This window comes from Ailuropoda melanoleuca, chromosome 13, assembly GCF_002007445.2.
Source record: "Ailuropoda melanoleuca isolate Jingjing chromosome 13, ASM200744v2, whole genome shotgun sequence".
Taxonomy (NCBI): Eukaryota; Metazoa; Chordata; class Mammalia; order Carnivora; family Ursidae; genus Ailuropoda; species Ailuropoda melanoleuca.
Window position 1 is genome coordinate 2,544,871 of NC_048230.1, and position 25,339 is coordinate 2,570,209.

A 25,339-nucleotide genomic window follows, 5' to 3' on the forward strand; every position below is an offset into this window, starting at 1 on the left:
AGCCACCGCTTTAGGCATTATTTTGTCTGATTCTCTGCTTTAAAAGATGAGGACACGGATCTCTTGAACTCTCTTTTCTACTTCAAGCCTTTGCTGCTTATTCTGGAGCAACAACAGCACAGCCCACGCGATTCTCCGACAAGCAGCTTCTGCTACTTCCCCAGCGCTGTGGAGACATCCTAGCACTTCACTGTTCATAGAGAAATGGAGAGTCCCCAAGGAAGGGAGGTCTGGCTCTCTGCCCGAAGTATCATGAACAATGAGTACACTTTATATGAATCAAGGCCATGTGAAAAGAGTAGATACCAGAATTATGATAATTCAGAAAAATGACTCTCTAGACCAGGTAGGTTTGGGGAAATGACGTGGTTATCTCAGATATACATTTTAAGCTCTGGATCCAACAGCTTTTAAACCTTTCTAAAAATAAGAATTTGGGTTGATGAGGGAAGAAGGGGTTTTGTCCAAAAATCTCATAGGTAAGTAACAGATCTTTTACCTGCCCCTCCAGGTGTCTTATTAACTTCCTAAGAACTTTTTTTTCTTAAAGATTTTATTTATTTATTTGAGAGACAGAGAGAGAGAACTGGTGATGGGGAGGGGGAGAGAGAATGAGAAACAGACTCCCCGCTGAGCAGGAAGCCTGACTCAGGGCTCGATCCCAGGACCCAGAGATCATGACCCGAGCCGAAGGTAGACACTTAACCGACTGAGCTGAGGGCAGATGCTTATTAACCCAGAGAAAGAACATTTTTTTAAAAAATTTTATTTATTTATTTATTTGACAGAGAGAAAGACAGCCAGCGAGAGAGGGAACACAAGCAGGGGGAGTGGGAGAGGAAGAAGCAGGCTCCCAGAGGAGGAGCCTGATGTGGGGCTCAATCCCAGGACTCCGGGATCACGCCCTGAGCCGAAGGCAGACGCTTAACGACTGAGCCACCCAGGCACCCCCAGAGAAAGAACTTTTTAACACAGAAGACAGGGTGTTCCAAAGGTGCAAATGGCAATAAGTAATTACTGCCTTTCTGTGTGCCTTCCAACATAAGCCCAACGTCTGGATAGACAGGAGGAGGCAAACTGGCTTCATAAGGCAAAACGTGAAAGCAACTCTTTTTTGGGGGGATGGCAGGCAAGAGGTTGTTTTCGTTAACAGAGAAGCTCTTCTACAAAGTTCATTTTCTACGACTTTTCTTGGGATGCCTGGGTGGCTCAGTCAGTTAAGCGTCTGCCCTTGGCTCAGGTGATGATCTCAGGGTCCTGGGATCGAATTCCACATCGGGCTCCTTGCTGTTTCTCTCTCTGCCTGCCACTCCCCCTGTTTGTGCTTGCTCTCTGACAAATAAATAAATAAAATCTTAAAAAAAATATGAAACAACTTATAATTGGGAACAGAAAGAGTAGACACTATCTACAAAATTAAATAGGTGAATAAAAATAACACTCCATGTAGTGATTCCACTTGAAATAGTCTCTTAATCTCATGGGTTACATCTGAAACATATTCAGAAACAAGAATTTGCTAACCCACAACAGAAGCATTAAAAAAAAATTTAAAAAAAGGACTAAATTTCAGCGCCTAAATGCTTTCCCAGAGAACTCCCTTTGAGAACTTTCTCACATACGCTATTGCGTTCCCTGCGTGAGCCACTGTCTGGTCCTTCCAAGTGTGTTCTTCTGGCTACAAGGCCTTGTCTCAGAGCCGGGGCCAGCCTGTCTCCAGAAACCTGACCTTTCCAAAATCTGCCTTCTAGTGTGGAAGGGCCTTAACAGTTCCTCTGGCTGTGGACAGACATTCAGGGATGAGGAGGGGTCTTCCTCCTTTGCATGAATAACGGACATTGGAACTTGAAGATACTCCTCTGACTGAAAATTTTCAGGAACTCCTGAGTTTGTAAAAAGTACATATATTAAATGGATGATAATCCATAAAATAAAGTAAGAATCCACCAGTCCATACTGACATAAATACACACACATACACACAGGGGAGAGCGGGAAAGTGCTTCCTTACAGAAGAACTCCAATGAAAGAATAGAGGAGAAATGATAGAAACAGAAAACCAACACTTGGCAAACACTACAGTAATAACTGCTTCAGGCAGAAATCATCAAGGGATGTCAAAATGAGAGGGCAAAGTGTGAGGAGAAACAGGATATTCACACAGTCCCAAAGTATCCCCCCATGAGATACTTATTAATTACAAAGAGAAAAATGGTAGCTTCACAGCAGAGAAAGCTGGCAAGCACCACCTTAAGCAAGTGAGCAAAGTTAACATCACCAGTAAGGGGACACACCCATATGATGTCCCTCCTGATACGATGCACCCAGAGGGACACGACATCATCTGTATGGTATACTTGCCCACAGTGCATAATCTGGATTTAATCAAGAGCAAACATCAGACAAACTGAAACAGAGGGCACTGTAGAAAATAACTTGTCAATACTCTGTGAAGTGTCAAGGTCATGAAAGACAAACAAAAGACTGAGGACGTATTCAAGGTGAAGGGAGACCGAAGAGACCTGACAACCAAAGGCATGGTGGGATCTTGGGCCAGAAAGTGGACATTCATGGCATAATCTTACCCTCCTGATTTTGATAATTGTGATTATGTATAAAATGGTAGCATTCTATGGGGGGAGAAGGATCTATGAGAATTTTTTGTAACTTTTTTGTAAGTCTAAATGATTTCAAAATGAAAACGTGAACAAATTATACTTGAAAACATGCATATTAGAGATTCGGCTATCTTTCTCTGTTTTTCAGTGCCTGACATGGTCAAGCCTGTGTAGCCATGTAAGAGCTCAATGCCCGCATGGGAAACGGTTGTTGGGATTCATCTGAGACCGTATTAGAGTTAAACGCAGGCTTCTAAGATTTACGGATACAATGAATGGTAACATTCATACGATATAAAAAAACCCTTAGAAGGTTCCCAGGGAGGGTCATAGGAGGCCTGCTAAGTCCCTCCTTCAGCCTTTGGAAGGAGTTGTGCCCTTGCGAGGCCCAACCATGACCAGAGGAGGGGGAGACACAGTAGAAAACAGCAAAATGTTCATCACTCACTTGTCCTGGGACTCAATATACACGTAGAGATGAGGCTCGAAACACTTGGAAACAATGCCATGAAATGGATTGTCTGGGGCTTCCCGCTTCTTTGGCTGTAAAGGGGGGAGAAAAAGAAGAAGAAAGAAACCTACACTTGAGGCATCTTTGCAAGCTTTTAAGCAGTTTCAAAGAATTCACCCCTTCAAAGTCTACTCCTGACATAGATAAGAAGCAGTCAATAATGTCTTGCGTTATGACTCATGCCAGTTTGTGAACAATGAGCCAGCTTTGTCAGCATCGCGGACTTGCCCTGTATGGGGAAAGATTTACTGCTGCTCTGATAACACATGCGCTTTCAGTCTGGAAGCTATTCATCATCCGACTGTTGTTCTAAAAATTTAAACCCAAGCTAATAACAGTATCTTATATTTGTACAGTGCTTTAGAATTTATAAAGTGCTTTCATGTGATCTATTTCTGACAGCCTCCATTTAGTGACTGTTATTATGGACCAAACACTTCAATATGAAATAACATCTCATCTATGCTTCACAACAACCCTCGGTGTAGGGATTAGTACTACTATTTTACACATAAAGAAACGAAGGCTCAGAGGGTTCTAGCAGCCTGCCCAAAGGCACACAGTGAAGCTTCCTACCTCCCGAACTAGAAAACTCTATTATAGCATTGCTTTGCCATGATGGTTCCCGGCCTATTGAATTGCACTGATGAGTAGATGCAAGAAAAAGAACGGTAAGAGATNGGCTCAGAGGGTTCTAGCAGCCTGCCCAAAGGCACACAGTGAAGCTTCCTACCTCCCGAACTAGAAAACTCTATTATAGCATTGCTTTGCCATGATGGTTCCCGGCCTATTGAATTGCACTGATGAGTAGATGCAAGAAAAAGAACGGTAAGAGACGAACATAGCATTGCTAGCTTTTTGTTTTATCACTTTCCATTCTCACCAGTCCCTAAGAGTATTGTACACCCAAACACTTTATAGGGAGAAAATAGCATCATGAGAGCAGTCCTTCTTATGAAAAGACAGTTGGTGACCTTATACCAGACAGACAGATACACAGTACACAGACAGGCAGGCATGTGGGCCATTTTGTCTTTATTTTTTGCCTTGGACCATTGTAAAACAGGGCCAGCACTGGTCCCCAGTTGATACTTAAAAACCACTGATATATAGGCCATCTAGGTAGGCAAGCATTTAAAAACTCCATTTGCTTCCTAATTTCTTTTCAAAATATCTAAAAAAAAGGGGTGCCTGAGTGGCTAAGTCGTTAAGCGTCTGCCTTTGGCTCAGGGCGTGATCCTGGCGGTCTGGGATCGAGCCCCACAACAGGCTCCTCCACTGGGAGCCTGCTTCTTCCTCTCCCACTCCCCCTGCTTGTGCTCCCTCTCTCGTTGGCTGTCTCTCTGTCAAATAGATAAATAAAATCTTTTAAAAAAAAATCTAAAAAAACTAAGTGAAGATCCTCCTACATATCTCTTTTCTATTTATAAAAAAAAAGTCAATTCTTTTTATCATCAAATGCCAACATAAGGACCCTGAGCCCTTGCTGGGGTTGATACCAAAGTACAATTTGGGCATAAATTGATACCAAGAGCATACTTGTTGAACTGTTCATATCTTTTAATTAACACCGGAAAAACTAAGCCTCTAATGACAAACAGAATGATGCCCTTCTTCTTTAACTTCTAAAAATAAAACACCGTAATGGGTAAAAGCATCTGTAAAAACTGGAAATGAACCTCCAAAATTAAATGTCACCTTTAGACATAGCCCATTCAGTCTCCTGTGTAACTCTCTCCCTTATCACTTCGGAGAGTTCCATGACCTTAGTTTTTTTTGCAAGATTTTTAGAAACTCTGGTCCTTCCTAAAATAATTATAATTAGGCTGTTTTCCCTTATCACCTGGAAGCCACCACCAAAGTCAGGTCTGAGGCTGAGACCACAAGAGACTCCCCAGCCTGGGTTCACTGAGTTTGAATTGGCTGGATCCAAAGTTCCACTTCATTTCACAGATGCCCTGGGAGTTTCTCCCACACTCCCATCAGTTTAAAACAGCGGATCCATGATGTAGTACGATGGCTGTGTAGGGGTGGTTCTTACCTAATTATTCTGTATTTTCCAAGTCAGTTATTTATTATTCCATTCTTTTCAATAAGGTTAAATGAATAGACAAATGTAATTTAATTTGTCTAACTTCTTTAAGGCCAGATATCCTGATTTTAGAATTGGAAACTATAGCCACGATACCCATTATCTTTTTATTAATATAGTCATCGTGAGGATAATTATCCTCTTTATCTACATTTTCTTCCTGTGACAAAAATATTCACATGTCTGCAGGATAGCTTCTGATAACTATAAATTGGGAGTTTATATAATACAGAATGTTGTCATGTTTTAAATCAAGTATTTTGTATTTGGCTTTGTTTACTAATTTATGTGCAATTTTCCAATTACTGACAATGTTTTAGTTTATCACCTTAGAAAGGCTACACTATGAAATTCAAGCTCTATAAATCAGATAACAGTCCTGTACTGATGTGACATTTTCTGACTTTCATCTGTGGTAATTTAAGTGAATGACCTTCTTGTTAGGAAATACATACAGAAATATTTAGAGGTAAAAGACATGATATATGCTAACTTACAAACTATTCTAAAAGAGAGAGAGACAGAGAGGGAGGGGAAGACAGAGAGAGGGAGAGGAGGAATGGGGGGTGAAGAAAAGGAAATGATAAAGTAAATGTAGCAAAATGTTAACAACTGGTAAACCCAGGTGAAAGATATATTAGAGCTCTTGTAATATTCTTAAAACTCTTCTCTAATTTAGGTATTTTCTTTTAAAAAAGGAAAAAATAAAAATAACAATAAAAAGCTTGGGAGATGGGTGCCAATGGCCTAGCAGATAGCCTCAGAGACAGTCATGGAGCACTCAAGCAATGGCACATCACCGACACTTTGGACAGCCCAGAGGACAGCAGTGTGGGAAAACACGGGCATTCGTGCCTGAGTAAAACAGGGCTTAGAATCAATTTCACAGTTTTAACAACGCACCATAGTTATGGTAGCTGTCACCACCGGGGGAGGCTGGGAGATGGGTACACAGGACCTCTCTGCACTCTGCAACTACTTAGGAATTTATAATTATTTCAAAACACAAAGTTTCTTTTTTTCTTTAAAGTGGTACAGGAGAGTTGGACTCTGAATGTGAAGTGGTTTTAGGAATATCTTAACCTATTTATTTTGCTTTTATTCCCTTTTTACATATGTGCAAAATGATATACAATAAAAATCTGTGTCTAGAGAAGTCTGAGGAGCTCATTCAGAGTATGTGTAAGAGACAGACTCTAAGTGATAAACGAAAAGAACTCCGCGTTATTCCAACAAAGTCATCGCGGTCAGTCTTCCCCAGACCATGTGCCCAATGACGCCCTGCAGAGCACTCCGAACCTGAAACTCAGGGAGCTGCATCATCAGACAGTGTAGGTGTCCCAGCCCTATGGGCAGGTGACTGCTCCACCCTGCCTCTGCCCACCAACGCCACTCCTGGCAGCGAGGGGAGACCCAACACCATAGCTCCGGGTCCCTTGCAACGTTTATAGTGTGAGCTGGAAGCAAAAGGGGAACAATGGGAGGGACTGCCCAAAGTTTCCTTTTTGCTTTTTTTCCACAGGGCTGTCTCCGGCCTATAGCTGCTTGATGACTGTGCTCCTATTTAGATAAGAGGTACTGGAATTTCAGCTCACACTGGCTCTCCCTGTGAGCTGTCCGGCTCCCCAAAGGGTTGAGTGTCTGCTGAAAGAACACACGAAGTCATTTAGCAGTAGCATTCGGGCTGCCTGTCTGAGTGTGTGAATTCTGTCCAAGAGCCGCAGATGTTTCAGTTATTTCCTCCCGGAGTTTGAGGGAATAATAGAAGGTTACTGTTGTCACAGTAAGGAGCTCTGCAGCTGGCCCCACTTCCTTTTATTACCATCCAATGTAAACAGATTAAATCTAACTGCTTGGATCACCAGAAGGGTACATTTTTAAACCAGAAACTCCTTATTCTTCTCCCTTTTTCTTCGAGCGCCCTCAGTCCCCTTTCATATGCCATTTTTTTCATCACTGGGAGTATGTTGGCAACTGGTAGCTCAAACTAAATACCTTTTTTCAAGTTCACACTCTTTCCTCAACAGCCTATGCTGCAGGAGTGAGCAGGGAGGGACCCTGTCCTTGAGGGCCAACTATCTACTTACTGCAATGACACAATGGGTTGGGGAACCCACACGACTGCTGGGGGCCTCCCCCACACCTCTGGCTCAGCTCACCCCTAGCTTCCCATGGACTTCCTCCCTAAGGCCCCACAGGGCTCCTGTGCTTTCTGTACACCCAACTCCAGAAGCCAGTAAGTGGCTGAGAAGAGGGAGATCCTGGAGCTCCCCCCTAATGGACCACAAGCAAGACAAGTGCTGGGGAGGCTGCAGGAAGCTGGGGATGGTGTACAGGTGTTGTCACTAACAAGTGACGGCCAGTGAAACTGCAGGTGGGTCATCTAGTCCAGGGGGTCATGGTACTTTCTTTTTAAACAGATCTCAAACCCCTGGTTCAAAAGAAATTTTCCCTGGAATTCCATGAAAAAAGTGACTCAGAACCGAACTACTCTGTTTGGAAGGAGTCAGAGCCCTGGTCTCCTCCCAACCCCCCATAGGGACATGTGATGGGGCACCAAGGAATATAGTTTGAAAACCACGGCTCTCTCTAAAGATGAAAGGACTAGGCAAGCCTAGAGAGAGTAAAAACCTACCATGTGGTCAGTTAATGGCGGACCAGAGTCTGCCTCTGCTTTACCGCCTTATCTGTGCTCTGTGTCCTTGGAATGAGCAGTCTTGGTCCTTACAATAACCTCTACCTTCCAGGATGAGCAAAAAGGTCCATGAGAAAGACAAATCATATTTTATCTAGGCAACAGATTTTGTAGTAATGGGGGCCTCTATCATAATCCAGTTTAATGATACCCAGGGATGACAGCTGAAGGGATAACTTTTCATGGCAGCACAAGGACAATGACAGCCACCGGCACTGGGAAGACACAGGGCCCTGAAAACAGCACTACACACCAAAGCACTACAAAGCAAGCTCAAAGGGTGCAGGTGATGGAATGTGGGTGGAGGACACACCAGAAGAACGAACTCTAAATCCAGACTTCTTCCTATCCCAGTCCTTCCTCCCCAAATGTGACAAATGCATTTCTTTAGTTAGAAGAAATCTTTCGTTATCTCTCACACTAGCTGATACGATGGCTTTAAATCAATTAGAGCTAATCTCACAGATCTCTGGAAAATAGCCATTAGGCATCCTTCCAGTTTTATTCATTCACCTGTATTCATGGCATTCATTTCTGTGACCTCCACTTTTCACCGAGACAGCACGGTGTAGTAAAAGCTTTAGGGAGGGAATTCTAGTCTCTGACTTCCAGATCTTGCTTCCAGTCCTAGCTCATCCATGCCCAATCTCTGTAACCCTGGGCAAATCGCTTAACCTCTCTGAGCTGCACACACTGCAGCTCATATAAAATCCTGCAAAAGGAGAGGCAGGCATTGGGAAGACGAAATGAAATAAAGCACGTAAAAGACTTTGAAACTATGAAGCCCATAAAAATGTGAGATATCCATGTTATTACAATTATTTAATCGGTGGACCAGACACATTTTACTGCATCACTTCAGAATTGCTCCTGGAATGCTGTTCTCTTGGCTCCTGCCATGACTGTACACCTACCCTCACCGGGCGAGGAATGCAGGTTAGTGGCAAGTGCGTGGCTATGGGGTTCCCAGGCCTCCCTTTCAGTGGTGTCTGGAGCAAAACAACACTCTAAAATAACCCTCGAGCAGCCAAGTGTAGAAAATTAAAAAGAAGGATCACTAATCCAGACAGGAAAAGGCCTGATTTATTGCTCTAACCGCTCTGTCATAAAATGGCAGTGAAACAAAAACACCATTCTATAGGATGAAGGGAGAGGAAATTCAGAGTTGGACAGAAAATCCGAAGGAAATGAAAGTGCTAGTGAGCTCTGAAAAGTAACTCTCCAAATATGCCTTTGGTCACCTTGATGTTTCCAGGCCTCCCCGATGCCTGCCAGACCTCAAGTGCTCAGCCTGCACTGACTGGAGGCCTCTCCTAGCTGATGGTGCTGAGAACTCTACTGGGGATCCTCGAGCCTCTCTCCTGTCGTCACCGGCCAGATGAGAACCCAATCGAGAGCTAGGCTGGCAGGTGCAGGAGATGATGAATGAGGTGGGCAGGCATTCTGCCGCCGCACCACAGACCGATTAAGCTTGTGCGGGTTGCTCGTTCCAGTGGGGAAGCTCTTTGGGGAGAGAGGCGGGCAGGAAAGGCTGCTCTTTCACTCCGTTTCAAAATGCACCTCCAGATAAGGGCTTTCTATAAAGCCCACCAGAGTTACAATCTCTGAATGTGGTTAATGGCCAAAGGGCCACATGTAGAGGGGGCAGACCCATTTTCAGAAGCAAATGTTAGGTAGGAGGCATATGGAGAGGCAACCTGACTTACCTGATCTAAATCCCCTTTCTCCACTGCCAGTTCCTCCATCTCTGGTGCTGGCTCATCTTCCAGGAAGGGACTGGTGGATGGGGGCGGAGACTCGAGTTTTTTCTGTTAGGAAGACATGGGAGATAGGTATTTTCTGAGCATATTCTCAATACCTTTTCCCATTCATCTGCTTTTTCCAAGTCCCTCTAACCCCTAAATCATAAAATCTGATCTAATGAGCAAGAACTGAGACAACATGGACCACATTCTTACCTACCAGCATTCACACTATTTCCCATCTTCCTGAAACCTACTGCCCACCCCACCCCAATCCCAACCTGGTTAAAACTCTCATTCATCCTTCAGCCCTCAAATTAGAAGTCCCTTTTTCTTCAGGAAGCCTTCCCTGTCTCTTAAGTTTGGGACAGATGTCCCTGCTACATGTTTCCATCCTACCCAGTATGTCCACCTACCCAGATATTAAAATATTGAAACTGTCCATTTATTTGTCTTGTGCCCACTAGATTCCGTGACGGCAGGGGACCATGTCTGTCTTGTTCCCCCTCCTACATCTCGGTGCCTGGCATTTCCCAGGCGCTCCCTAAATATGAATGAATCAAAATGCTGGATGGGTTGGAATTCAAGAACTATAAAGCTAATCTTTTTTTTTTTAAAGATTTTATTTATTTATTTGACAGAGATAGAGACAGCTAGCGAGAGAGGGAACACAAGCAGGGGGAGTGGGAGAGGAAGAAGCAGGCTCATAGCAGAGGAGCCTGATGTGGGGCTCGAACCCATAACGCCGGGATCACGCCCTGAGCCGAAGGCAGACGCTTAACCACTGTGCCACCCAGGCACCCCTATAAAGCTAATCTTATGTGTTCTAGATTACAGACAGAAGTCTCCNACCCATAACGCCGGGATCACGCCCTGAGCCAAAGGCAGACGCTTAACCACTGTGCCACCCAGGCGCCCCTATAAAGCTAATCTTATGTGTTCTAGATTACAGACAGAAGTCTCTTCCCAAATAAGTCTCATTACAACAAGTATAACAAAATCTCCTTGGGAGAGATTAGTTCTCAGGACCTGGTTATTACCACTCTTTTAAAACATGTCATTGAGTGGGACCACAGGCTGGAGTGGGAAAGCTGGAGGCAAGAGGTGTGGGTCCTAGCTCCAACTCCGCAGCGTTGGCCAATTGCCTAACTTCTCTCGGCCACAGCATCCTCATCTGTTGCACGNGGACTCCCAAGTGGATCAGAGGGGAAAAAGGGGGAAAGGAAAAAAAAAAAAAAAAAAAAGGTGCGAAAGGCAACAAGGAGCACGTGACACGTATAAGGGACACTGGTGATGTTAATTTCAGTGCAACAACAGAATCGAGGCAGCTCTTTGGAATTTTTTTTACAAATCTGGCTCCAAGATGTTGTTTATGCCAGGGAGCTAAAAGAAAACTAAGTGGATGAGGAGGAAAGGGATTGGCTGATGCTGGGGATGAGGGGAAGGGTCAGGGAATGGCTCTTTAGAGACAAGAAGCCAGGTGGAGAGGGTGTTTCTAAATGTACTTGTGACACTTTTGCATATATCAGCAGAGTAACTCGAACTAACCCCTAAGCCAAGAGGGACTGCACATGGACTATATAGTGTGAATGACTTTGTCACGTGCCAGGACATCAGCTGAAGATATACCAAGAAAAAAAAAAAAAAGGAAAAGGAAAAGAGCAAAACAAATTAACAGAAACAATCCAGAAAAATATGAAAAACTTAAATACAAAAAACACAAACCATATCAGTGTCTGGTTTAGGCTTTAAGACCATTCTGCTTACACTCATGTAAACTATTTAATTTTCGGCCCCAACACTTGGATGCTGTTATGTTGCCAGATAAAGACCAGTGTATAAGAAAAGCCTTGTGATCAGTGCATTAGGTCAAGGCAGTCATTAGTAGGACAGTGATTTTTATGGTATCCTGCTGAGAAACAAGATGGTCTAACAACCAAGCAAATACTTAAAATTCATACACTCCAAACTTTGGCTTGCTTTGCCTGATACGGGGGAAAAAAAATCCCTATAGACTTAAAGCACAATAGTTTATTTTTAGAATTAGGCTGTTTTGGGGGTGCCTGAGTGGCTCAGTTGGTTAAGCAGCTGCCTTCAGCTTAGGTCATAATCTCAGGGTCCTGGGATTGAGCCCCGTGTCAGACTCCATGCTCTGCGGGGCACCTGCTGCTTCTCCTTCTCTCTCTGCCTGCCATTCCCCCTGCTTGTGCTCTCTCTCTGTCAAATAAATAAATAAAATCTTTTAAAAAATTAGGTTATTTTTAGAAAGCAATATATCTTTGAAAACAATATTTCTAAATGCTTCTTTACACAGGGTGATTAGACAAGGAGGGCCTCTTCAAGGAGGTGATGAGCAGAGACCAGAATGAGGAGAAGGCGCTAGTGAGGCAAAGATCTGGAAAGAGCATTCTCAGCAGGGGGCCTGGTGCAAAGGCTGGGATGAGCTTGGTGAGTCTGAGGGACAGAGAGGACGACAGGGGGCGTGAGGTAAGAGAGGCAGCTGGAGCCCGATCGCAGAGCCTTTGTGGGCCACGGTAAAGGTGAGATTTTCTTCTCACAGGAACTGGGTAGTCACTGGGGGGGTTAAATAAGGAAGTGATATGATCTAATTTAGATTTTTCTTTTTAAAGATTTTATTTATTTATTTGACAGAGAGAGACAGCAAGAGATGGAACAGAAGCAGGGGGAGTGGGAGAGGGAGAAGCAGGCTCCCAGCAGAGCAGGGAGCCCAATGTGGGGCTCGATCCCAGGACCCCAGGATCAGGCCTTGGGCTAAAGGCAGATGCTTAATGACTGAGCCACCCAGACGCCCCTCTAATTTGGATTGTTTAAGATATCATTCCACTGCTGTGGGGAGCGAGGATGGATTGTAATGGAAGAAGACCAGTCGAAGAGGCCACTGCTGTGTTCCAGGCAAAGACAGTACAGGACTGAACTAAGCTAGTGTTGTGGGGACAGAAACAGGTGGCCAGATTTGGGACATATTTAGGAGACAAACCCAAGAGGACTGGTGGAGAACACGATGCGAGGGTGAAGGAAAGGAAGGCATCAAGGACCATTTACTTTTCGGCCTAAGCAGCTACATGGCTGGTGTCACCATTAACGAGTGACAAATCTGGGTTTGAGTCCAGGCTCATTCACTTGGATATGCTGCTTAGCTTCTCCAAGCCACAGCTCTTCCCCTGCAACGTGAAGGGACACAACTGTCCACCACACAGAGCTGGGTGAGGATCAAATGAGACCACGCACGTCAAGCACAAGATACGACATAAAGCAGCTCAACACAATGTCTGGCGAGTAGGGAAAGCTCAGTAAGTGGGAGCTCTCATTCATATTTAAGGGCGCAGAACTGTGGCAGTGCCTCTCTCAGCAGAGCAACTCTCAGATGGGAAAGAAGTGGGAGCACACGGCTAAGAAGTTTTGTAAAAAAGAACTTTTAATCACAAATAAGATCCTGTACCTGCTATTGTGTCTCTCTGGGTTATCTCCAGGAAATGAAAACAATGGTGCATCAAATTATAAAGGCACAGGCTCCCTGAGCTTCTGCCTTCTTCCCTAGCCTCCAATGAGGTTCTCAAAGTACTGCACGTACTGATGCCCTACCAGTAAATATTACATGAGAAAATGCTAAGGGGCGGACACAGACTCCTACTGTTTGGAGGGCGACGTTACTGCTCAGAATAATTTGCTGTGATGAAAGAATAAGTCTTTGCAGCGAGCAATCCCCCGCACAACACAGCCTTCTATTGCAAGAGCCCTGTTGTCAGAGCCAAGCAGACCACCACACTTCTCATTTCTGCTCTGCAGCTGTCGTAGACCATTAAGAATTAAAAGTTTGGGTTTAGATTTTAAATAACTCAAATGACATATTCCATGAGCTCTGGGGCCGCTAAATAAAACAAAAAAATTGCCAAGAAATGAACGACTTTCCAATTTTAAAAGCATTCCTTCTTTTTGCTATGATGACAGTTGATTTCAAGTCCATACAGCAAAGAAAAATTCTTCATATAGCCAGTTAATTCCTACTAATTAAACCACATGGGATTCCCAACACCTCCAAAACAATAAGGTGCACAGGATGACCAAGCTGTCTAGCTGACTGCTGGGAAGAGAGACCCTGGCTTTAGTCAGTAGTGTATCTGCATCCGGGTCTGCCTGCACAAATCCTTTTCTGGGGCCCTCGCTTGACACTTCAAATTATCAGAGAAGGAACTCTGAAATTTAAGACTAATCTGTTTCCTTTCCCTGGAGGAGAAAGCTTTCAGTTATAAGATGAAAATTCCAATTTCTGCATTTCTCATTCCATAAATACTTTATTCCAGCCCAATTCCTGATTTGTTCTGAGAGAGATGGCCTGGAGGCTTGAACTGATAGGACTGTAAACACAGGCCCTGCACACTGGGTTTAATATTACTGGGACCTCTCTTGGTACCACCACGCTCATATCTTATATTGTGACCCTTATGTATAGGCTTCTTTCTCCACTAGACCATAGGCACCTGTCTGATTCAATTTTTCATCCTTTCTGAAGGCTCTGCGCAAACCGAGAGTTTAAAAAACATTTGTGAATAAATCCTGATTGGATGAGAAACACTCAATAAAATCCTCTTCAGACACGTGGACAGTACTTTTTATTTTCTATAAACAAAACAAAAAACCCGTGTGTGTGTGTGTGTGTGTGTGTGCATGCTTGTAGCACAGTCTTAAAAATATACCCCAAACTATTAAACAGTGGACAATCTCTGGGGAGAGGGATTTAGAGTAATTAAGAAGGAAGAGATTATTCTTTTAAAATATTTTATTCTGTTTGAGCTTTAACAAGCATGTATTTCCCTCTCTCTCTCCTTTTTCTGGTAGACAAATTATCTGAAGAGTGAAGATGATTTATAACTAAACACAGTATTTCCCAAAACCCTTAATATTTTAAAATTGTGATATATAATTAACATCAAATTCACCATGTTAGATGATTTACAACTGAGTGATCTTCAGTATGTTCACAAGGTTGTACCACCATCACCACCATCAAATCCTCAAACCTTTTTACCCCAAAGGAAGCCCCATATCCATTAGCTATCACTTCCAATCCTCCCCTTCCCCTAATCTGTGGCAACTCTTAATCCATTTACCATCTCTATGAATTTGCCTATTTTGGACATTTCATAGAAAATGTGGCTTTTTGTGTCTGGCTTCTTTCACTTTATATAGTGTTTTCGAGGTTCATCCTGTGTTATGTGTCAGTATTTCAGTCCTTTTTTTGGCTGAATAATATTCCAGTGCGTGGATATACCACATTTTCCTTAACCATTTGCCCATTAAAAGACATCTGGGTTGTCTCTACTTTTTGGCTATTGTGAATAGTGCTGCTATGAACATTCATGGACAAGTGTTCATATGAACATAAGAGAATTTTCAATTCTCTTGAGCGTATACCTAGGAGGAAGCATGTATTACTCTAAAAAAAGTTTCAGATTGCTTTGCCTTTTTTTTTTTTTTTTAAATCTGGCAGAGTTACCCCTTTACATTAGGCATCAGTATGTTAGCACCACGAATTGCATGAAAACAAATAGTAACTATTTCTTCTGAATCCTTACAAACCATCACTAACATCAAGACTCAGTGCTGGGGGACTAAGCAGGTGCATTCATAAGAGACAAGGATACAGAAAACAGTTTAAAACAGAGGCTTTCTTAAATTTGAAAAAACTCATACCTTTTGGCCCTATAATTCAACATACTTGTATCATAAGAAAACAATCTCCAATGTGAACAAAAATGTGTTCACTGTGGCCTTGTTTATAGCAGTGAAAAAACGACAACTATTTAAGGATCCAACAAGAAAAGGATAGTTAGGGAAATTCTGGACCATCTCAAGTATAATGACCGAGAAACCACTTAAGATAGGACATATGAAGAAAAGTAAGTTATAAAACTGCATTTACACATCAAAATAAAAATAAACTCAATATAGATCCAAGATCTAAACATAAGAGTCAAAAACTATACAACTCTTAGAATATAGCATAGGTAAATGCTTGTGAACTTGGGGATGACACCAAAACTCAAATAACAAAAGAAAAAAACCCCAGAAAAGTATGATTTCATCAAAATGGAAAACTTTTGCATATCAAAAGACACTATTAAAAAGTGAAAAGACAACTCACAGAATGACAGAAAATATTTACAAACTGTGTACCTGATAAATGACAGAATGTATCTAGAAAATAGTTTTTAAAAACATTCCCACAACTCAACAATAAAAAAGACAAACAATCCAGGGAGGCCTGGGTGGCTCAGTCAGTTAAGCGTCCAACTCTGGATCTCAGCTCAGGTCCTAATCTCAGGGTCGTGAGTTCAAGCCCCGTGTTCCAAAAAAAAAAAAAAAAGACAAACCACCTAATTAAATAATGGGAAAGGACTTGAACAGACATTTCTCCAAGATGGCCAATAAGCACATTTAAAAGATGTCCAATGTTATCAGTCATTAGGAAAATGCATATCAAAACCACCATGAGAGGGGTGTCTGGGTGGCTCAATCGGTTAAGTGTCCAACTCCTGATTTAGGCTCAGGTCATGATCTCAGGGTCATGAGACTGAGGCCCACACTGGGCTTCATGCTCAGTGAGGAGTATGCTTGAGATTCTCCCTCCCTCTCCCTCTGCCCTTCCCCACCCACTCTCTAAAATAAATGTCTTTTTAAAAAGTGCAATTTCAAGTTTATAAAATGAACACACCAAAATCCTCATCTCTGAATGATGTTTTCTCTTGTCTCCATTCTTGCTATAATTTCTGCCTTTCCTATCTTGACTACATATTATTCTCTTCTCAGAAATAAATTAACAGAAGTTAATCTCCTCTTAGAATGTTATTCAAATGAAGGAACACATTCCTTCACCATCAAATAAACCATTTACAAAATGTTTTGAAACATCAAAGCAGAGCTATTTCCTTGTTCAGAAGTCCTTATACTGTGGCAGAAGTGTTGAGACCCTGCCCCTCTCCGACTTGCAAGGTCTCCCTAATTCAGGTGTTGAATTGCTGGAAGACGGAGGTATAGCCACTCTGGGTGGGCTTTCTTATATAGTGAGCCTTCTGCAAACACTCTTATGCTCAAACTGCCTGGTTGAAAATTACACCTATAGCTTCTATATTTATAATGGAATTTTAAAAATCAGGCTAATATAAATGTATACTAAAATGACCCCTATAAGCCAAAGGATGATTCTATTTAGAAAGGCAATTTATGCAATGGTCAGGAGGGGAAATCCAGCTGCATGAACTGGGAAAATGATTAATCTTATTTAAAAAAACCCCAAAACTTCCAAATTCAGTGAGCCTGTTACAAAAACTCAACCCAACCTACTCTGCTTTTGTAGAGGCTGAATATGTTTACCTTGAATCTAATCGTTGAATCGTTGAGTTACTATGAATGAATGTAAGTATAGTTAAATCACATCCAGGTATTTGCTTTTAACTTCAAGGCATTTTATTTTATTTTATTTTATTTTTTTAAAGATTTTATTTATTATTTGACAGAGACAGCCAGCGAGAAAGGGAACACAAGCAGGGAAAGCAGGAGAGGAAGAAGCAGGCTGCCAGCGGAGGAGCCTGATGCGGGGCTCGATCCCAGAACGCCGGGATCACGCCCTGAGCCGAAGGCAGACGCTTAACGACTGCACCACCCAGGCGCCCCTCAAGGCATTTTAATTTACAGGGTATTTCAAATCCCTCTTAAGGGTCAGGAGTTTAGGCAATTAGCAAAAAGCAATGGCAGCTCACTTCTTCCAGTAAATTACAGCACAGGACACTATAAACTTGTTAGGGCTAGTACTATAAAACAAGACGAGCCCTGTCCTTAAGGTTCTTTCAGTTTCCATCTCTATCAGATATCAAAGTTGCATCTGTCAAAAAAGAGCCAAAGATGACGCATCACACTGATCAGTTAGGACGAGCTGGACTGTGGCACGTCCTTCCAGGTGAGTTCATCGTCTCTCTAGCTCACCCTAATTGTTAATCACTCAGCAAGGGGCTTAAAAGGATCTCAATAATACAGTGAGAAGGGGTGGATGGGCCTGGGAGGGTCTGTGGTCAACATGACTCTTTGGCTGAATTATTTGTTCCCTGACTTTGCAAGGAATTCACAACCTTCTATGAAATTTGGCATATGCTATAGAGTAACAAGATATACCTTGGTTCATTTTGTAGTTTTTTCGGATGCCCTGAAATAAAATGGTAGCCACAAACGATTTTTGGAAAAGCAAGGCAGCACAGGGAGGAGGTAAGGAGACAAAGAGCAGCAAGTCTTCAGGGGGGTGCCAAGGAGCTAGACTGCAGAGTCGGGCCACTTGGACCCCCAGCCCCAGGCCACCTCTTCCTAGCACAGTTGGGAGCATGGTCACTGGCCATGACTAATCCACCAGTGGCCCTGCTCCTGAGGTCTACAGGCTGCAGGTGAAGGTGTGGCCCCACTTGGCCCGCAGGAAGGTAGATGGTGGGCCAGGCTCAGAGTGAACATGACCTACAGTGAGAAGCATAGCATTTACATATTCCCAAGGCAGGGCTACAGTGAACTAATTCTCTAAGACCTGGCCTTCCTTGTGGAGGAAGCCATAGGAGTTCTGCTGCCTTTCTAGAAACTAACCTTTAAGGGAAAATCCTTCAGGGTTATAGACCAGCCACTGCCAGGACTTGGAATGCAGAATGGTTGCTAGGTCATGATAACTAGGACAAAGAGTGGTCCAAGGGAAGAGTCTGATCTAAAGAAGTTGAATGATTTGGAGAAATCTGTGGAAAAGACAGTTGACCACTGGGAGGGGAGAATAAAAAGTTTACGGCTTAGCGGGATTTCTGGCCAAGGATTTGTAATCTGAAACTCTCTGCAAACTTGATAAGAGAAGAAGCAACAACTGAACAATTAGAGAAATTTATAAATCAATTATGCCAGAAAATTTCCAAAACAGAAGACAAAAAGGGAAGAAATTGGTAAAAAACAAAAAAAACAAACCCCCCCCCAAAAAAACAAACCGAAAAGGCTCAAGTGTTCCAGCTGACCATGACCAACCCCACAGAGCGCAGCACCTGCCGGGAGATGGAAGGCTGCAGCCCAGGAGCCTGGCCCTGGCAGAGTGAGCACAAGTGCAGAGAGGCCACACTGCCCTGAGAAACAAGCACCTCCAAGCCCTCTCCTCCCTCAGACAGAAGGTGCTGACTGTGGGCCAGCTGCCACTTTGACATTCCGATACCTATTTTCCATTAAAAAAAAAAAAGCACTGTCTTCAAACAGCTCCTGCCAGTTTTTCATGGTCTGTACATGTTCAATAGGCTCACCTTGTCCAGAGGGAGCCTTCCTGGCCCATATTACTCTACCTCTCTGGGCCTATGGGGCATTTCCTAGCACAAATGAGACGTGATGTGTCTTGGGACAGCTCCAAGTTTACAGACTATCCTGGTTATCAGATACAACAGGGCCATTTGTTCCCCTGTAATCCTATAGTTCCCTAAATGCAAAAGCAAAATCACCAGGAAGTAGGGCCCAGCCAAAGGCGGAGAAGGGTTCAAAACAGGTGTTTGGCACTTAAGTTATTCAGGCAGCCCTTCATTGGGATCTATTTCCCATGTGGTTAGCTGGAATTCCAGCTCACAGAACCCGTCCTTATGCTCCCCTGACCCTGACCAGCTGGAAGCCATGGGCGAGCAGAGGCCACTCCCAGGTGGGGTCTACGCTCAATGCTTAAACCTCCTGTCCCCAAGCAGATCTCTGTAGGGCTGAACCCAGAGCTGCATGAGTCTCTGTTTGAAACCAGGCCAGACACACAGTTCAGGTAGGGCAGAGAGGAGGGCCAATATGAGGCTATCAGGCACTGCTGAAGTCAACCAAATACTTCTCAGGAGAAAGAGAGATTCTTCTTTCAGTCGCACTTCCATTACTTTCCTTTTGTGGCTTGCATCTTATTTAAGGGCATTTTCATCTGTTTCATGGCCTATTTTTTTCCTTGTTACTAAAAAGAAGCCAATTTCGAACATGAGGTAACAAGCAGAGGAGTATACATATGTATTTTTATTTTTTAAGTATGGAAAGAATGCTCTGGTTCCCTGCATTTTATTTCACTACAGTCATGACTGGCCCTCGGTAGGTAGGGCCTTATGATCTTGCCTTTAAAATGAGTGTGGGGGCGCCTGGGTGGCACAGCGGTTAAGCGTCTGCCTTCGGCTCAGGGCATGATCCTGGCGTTGTGGGATCGAGCCCCACATCAGGCTCTTCTGCTATGAGCCTGCTTCTTCCTCTCCCACTCCCCCTGCTTGTGTTCCCTCTCTTGCTGGCTGTCTCTATCTCTGTCAAATAAATAAATAAAATCTTTAAAAAAAAAATAAAAAAATAAAAAAATAAAATAAAATGAGTGTGGCTGCCACCACTCTTCAGCCCAGCGTCCTGAGGGACCAGCTCCTGATGCACCCACTCTGAGGCATATCGTACAAGGAGGTGGATTCCACTGAAGTCCCAGGATTTTAGGACTAAAAGCGTGGGGGACAGAGAAGGTAGCAGAGGTGAAGGGTGAACAAGTGAATAGGACTCCAGGCTCAACCTCTGCTCTTACTTCCCTGCTTCGACCAGAGTAGCTGTTTTTCTGTATTTACACATTAGCTGTGTGACCACTGGTAAGTTTTAAATGAATATAGCACCTCCCTCCTACAGCTGATGAAGCAAAGTGACTGACTGCAGGCAAATGCACCTAGCACAGTGTGGAACACAGAGAGAGTGCTCACAAGTGTTAGCTATGATTCTGTGTGGATTCCACATTAGAATTTGTCGAAAAGCTTGGAAGTCACTGTTTTGGCTCATCTCCCTTATTTAAAAAAAACCTGAAAAATAACTTTATTAAAGCATGTAAATACAAAAAGTATATATACAAATATGTATATGTATATATATATATACACACATACACAACTATGCAACTCAAACAAAATACCAGAATAAAATGAAAAAATAATTCTTTGCTTTTCCACATACTCTCACTCCAACTTCCTTCCCTAGAACATTCACTGTTATCATTTCGAGACCTTTTCCTTACAAATTTACACCCATAAACTTGCTTTTTGGTTTTTACATGTGGAATTACACCATCTACACTGGGCTACAGCTTCCATTTTCCACTTCACAATATATCTGAGAGGTTTCGTTTTTCTTTTTAAAGATTTTATTTATGTATCAGAGAGGGAGAGAAAGAGAGAGAGAGAGAGCACAGGCAGAGGCAGAAGCAGGCTTCCTGCTGAGCAAGGAGCCCGATGCGGGGCTCGATCCCAGGACCTTGAGATCATGACCTGAGCCGAAGGCAGACGCTTAACCAATTGAGCCACCCAGGTGTCCTGAGAGGTTTCTTTTCTATGATAGCACCTCTAGATCGATCCCACATTCTCCCACTATTCCACAGTATGGATAAACCACATTTTATTTAACTATTCTTCAGTGATAAACTTTATAGAAATCTTTTTTTTTTTTTTTTTGCTTTGAAGCGTGCAGTTCACCTCTTTCTTGGTACATCATCCTCTACCTGTATGGATTTTTTTTGTAGACTTCATAGCAGATGTAAAACTGCTACCTCTAAGGGCATGCACATTTAATTTTTTGATACATAATGACAACTAGCTCTCCAAAAAGGCTGCACCCATTTGTCTACTAGCACTAATAACCTGTATTGTTAGTCTTGTAATTTTTTTTGCCAACCTGATGTAAGAAAATAGTATCCTGTTCTATTTTCTTCATTTTTATTGGCCAACTGTTATTTCTTCAATGAATTTCCTACTAGACTCTGTACTCATTTTTCGAATTGGTGACTTGCCTTTTTCTTATTGATTTTAAAGAATTTTTTTATGTTAGATATTAATCATTTGTCTTATAGCCTAAACTGTTTTTTCCTAGTTTGTTTATCCCTTAATTACATTAACGTCTCTTTATATATTGTAAAATCTTTCAGTACTTTTCTTTATGGCTTCTGGGTTTGATGTCTTGTTTATCTCCCCTTGTTTATTACTTAAGGATAGTTTCTTCTCATGTAATAGAGAAGGCAGTTCACGGAATTCTAGCAGGGTCTGGATTGGATCACAAGTATCTTTTGATTTGTTGGTCCAAGGATTTTCCTACCAAATCACATCACTTCTCTGTTGTTACCAGCTTTAAAGGATTTTAAGAGGTCTGACTCTCTCAACTTGGATTTCTTCCTCCTTACCTCCTGTTTTCCCTTCCTCCTCATTCCTGCCAGCCTGCACAAAGTCTGTGTATTTTTTGCATGACTAGGGAACAGAGATAAATCAACCATGATTCCTGCATTCAAGGAGCTCAAAGTCTGTGTGTGTGCACACGTGTGTGTAATGATGTAAACAGAAATTACTCTAAAACATAAAAATTTGGTTTCTTCATGGATAGGAAATCTAAGAAAGCATACTGATGTGTTAGGAAGGGGGCTGGGTTTCCAAAAAGAAGTTGTGAGAGACGCTTTGAACCTGGTCTTTGCTTACGCAGACATTAAGTGATATTAACTAACAACACACACTCCACCTTTCCAACAGAGGTGCCCAGTTCTCACACCTGCGTACGTTTGTGTTTTAAATCTTTCAGTATTTCTTGGACATGCGGATTTGTATACTTGCCTTTGAGGTTTACAGAAACGCACTGACCTGGTTTGCTCCCCAGAGACATTAAGAAAACAAACTCTAAGGTAAAACATACCCTAACTGTGATACAACTCAACAGCTGATAAAGTAATATGGTATTTGTGACTGAATAAGTGCAGCTTCCCTAACTCACAAAATTACTAGTCTGTAAGATGGGGCCACTACTTAGATAAAATGATGACAGGACACTCTAAAAACGTGAAGTACTGCATAAGAGAAAACACTAAATCCACAGAGTACTCTGCATTAGCACTCACATAATTTAGCGAAATCCCTGGAATGAGGGACTGAGCACTCGAGCCACTGGATGGAACCACCAAACTAGGAAAGACTGAAGTGAAGCCCCACCCCCCGGCCCCGATTTCGTGTTCCAGCCTCCCTCAGGAAAGTCCTACCAGAGTTCCATCTGTCAGGGTGCACCCGGAGAAGCGTTTGGCAAGAAACCCCTGAAAGCTAGTCGTTCTCTGAATAGCAAAAAGAAGCAATTTCACTTCAATTTCCTTAGCTCTGGTACGCATAATCTTGGCAAGTTCTGTCCTTCAAAATAAAGAGATAAGAATGTTGTCAAGAAAAACTGTTCAAGATAGTATAAAGTAAACGGGTTTAGCTTATAGCCAAAAAAAAAAAAAAAAGGAAGTAAATCGTCATTTCAAATCCTGAGGTCTGTTACCAATTTTAATGTTTGGAGAATAGAAATACATACTCTAAATAAGAATTTGAAGGTGAAATTATCCACTAGTCTAAAAATTCAAGGATTAACGAGATCAATTTGTTTACATGGTTACTATTATTTTTAGATCTTTCAACCTTTCCATAAGTAGTTAATAATATATATAAAGCACTTACTTCATATTTTATAAAAACGTGTATATTTTATATAACGTCACAAGTCATTAATAACTGAATTAAAGAGCCCCCTCTTCCTAAGAGCTCAATCTCCATCTCTTCAACCAGAGAGCAGGAACCCCGGAAATACATGTGAGAGCCTAGAATCCCCCCGTGAAAAGTGACACGCACGTGCTCAGGTGGGGCCTGCCTGCGAAGCTTATGTACACTTTGCTGTTCTGCTTCAGAACGGGGGCTGTGAGGGAGCAGTGGCCTGAGAGCTCTTAGGAAGTACTGAGTCATGGTTATCTTCCCATACAAAGAAATGGCAAAACCAAACAAAGAGCCTCTGCGATTACTTGAAAATTATGTATCTGTAGGATTTTAGCCAAAATTCCAACAATGAAAGCTTGGCAGCAACAGCAGCAATGGGGCCATTAGCTGCCACGACGACGGCAGATTTGTGGCTTTAGCATACTCCCCGTCTCCTGCAGACTTCACTCTTCACAGAATTAGTTTGCAAGTCACTGAACTGTAGGCTAAAGAGAATTAGTTATCAATTTCTCAAGGAATTTGCTTTCTTTGCTAATCAGGACTTAAAAAGTGAAAACCACATTATCCTTGAATCAACACTTAAAGGTTATCTAAACCTATGGTAGCAAATGTGCTTCTGAGAACAAGAGCCACACAGAATGTACATCAGGAGTGAACTCCGATGTAAACTGTGGACTCTGGGTGATAACGGTCTGACGATGCAGGTTCATCAACAGTGACAAATGTATATTTTGGTGGGGAATGTTGATAATGGGGGGCTATGCATGTGTGGGGGCAGGAATATATGGGAAACCTCTGTATCTCCCTCTCAACATCGCTGTGATCCTAAAATTACTCTAAAAAATAAAGCCTATTAAAAAAAAATGAAGCCAATAGCTAATATCCCTTAAGAAATCTGCCCCCCATGTGTTTAAAGCATACAACTTCATTATATTCCCTATGATTTTAAGAAAGATGCTTACCATGAATTATTCTAAGGTGGCTAAGTTATGCTTAGACATGGACTTGTTAAAAAAATTTGCCTGGAGTTAATGTAATTGTGCACTGTGAGAAGCACATACATAACTGGGGTGCCTGGGTGGCTCAGTCAGCTAAGTGTCTGAAAGAAAGTGTCTCAGGGTACAGGGATCAAGCCCCACGTTGGGCTCCCCACTCAGTGGGAGTCTGCTTTTCTCTCTCTCTCTCCGCCCCTGCCCCTGCTCTCTCTCTTATTGATAAATTTTTAAAAAATCTTTAAAAAAAAAAAGAAGGGCATACATAACTAATAAAACCCAGTTACTACCACTGCTGTGGTGCAGCTGCAAGTAAAGGATAAAAAATCTGACTCTAGCTTTAGCTTTGTCGTGGACACACTGATCTAAACTTCTTGGGTTTTGGTTCTTTCTTTCCTTTTTTTTTTTTTTAAGATTTTATTTATTTATTTGACAGAGAGAGAAAGAGAGAATACAAGTAGGTGGAGCAGCAGGCAGAGGGAGAGGGAGAAGCAGGCTCCCACGGAGCAGGGAGCCCGATGCGGGGCTTGATCCCAGGACCCTGGGATCATGACCTGAGTCGAAGGCAGACTCTTAACCGACTGAGCCACCCAGACATCCCTTTAGTTCTTCAATATAAATGGACTATCGGGCCCTGGGCTACATTCATGAAACTGCAGAGACAGGATGAATGACAGAAGGTCTTTAGGATGCTTAGAACATTCAGATGCCAATATTATTAACTATCCAAAGACTATAAAAGCACTGCATTAGGGATGGGAAATTTGTTCAGCAAATATTTCCTGAGTGTCACTGAAGTAGATACTATCCCTATCCCTATGGAACAATATATGTAGCAAGTCAGAGAAGCAACACGATGATGGATATATATACTACACACTGATATATGTGATGGAGACACAGGAGAAAATGTGGGGTGATGAATAACAGAGGGGAATCTGGTGGATGAGCCTTGACTAGGTTAAGTTCAGAAGGCACCGTGTTCAAGGCAAGGGTCAGGCCACAGGAAAGTCTTAGAGCAAAGACAGGAGCCGATGAAGCTGCTGTGCTTTATATATATTACTCTTAAGAAAAGAAGTGCTTTGACTACAGGCTACTAGCCCAGGACTCTCGTGTACCCTTTCTCAGTTTCCTCCTAG

The 25,339-nt window shown here is 42.6% G+C and overlaps 1 protein-coding gene across 2 annotated transcripts in view; it reads right to left on the reverse strand.

Annotated features, from left to right (window-relative positions):
- VPS53 (VPS53 subunit of GARP complex) overlaps nt 1–25,339 on the reverse strand; it is a 132,483-nt gene that overhangs the window by 51,167 nt on the left and 55,977 nt on the right. For both annotated transcript variants that reach the window (XM_002918044.4, XM_034640122.1), the window contains 3 exons: nt 22,725–22,866; nt 9,623–9,724; nt 3,067–3,161 (listed from right to left, as the gene is read on the reverse strand). In XM_002918044.4, the coding sequence (XP_002918090.1) occupies nt 3,067–3,161; nt 9,623–9,724; nt 22,725–22,866 (339 nt within the window). The remainder of the gene's footprint in view (nt 1–3,066; nt 3,162–9,622; nt 9,725–22,724; nt 22,867–25,339) is intronic.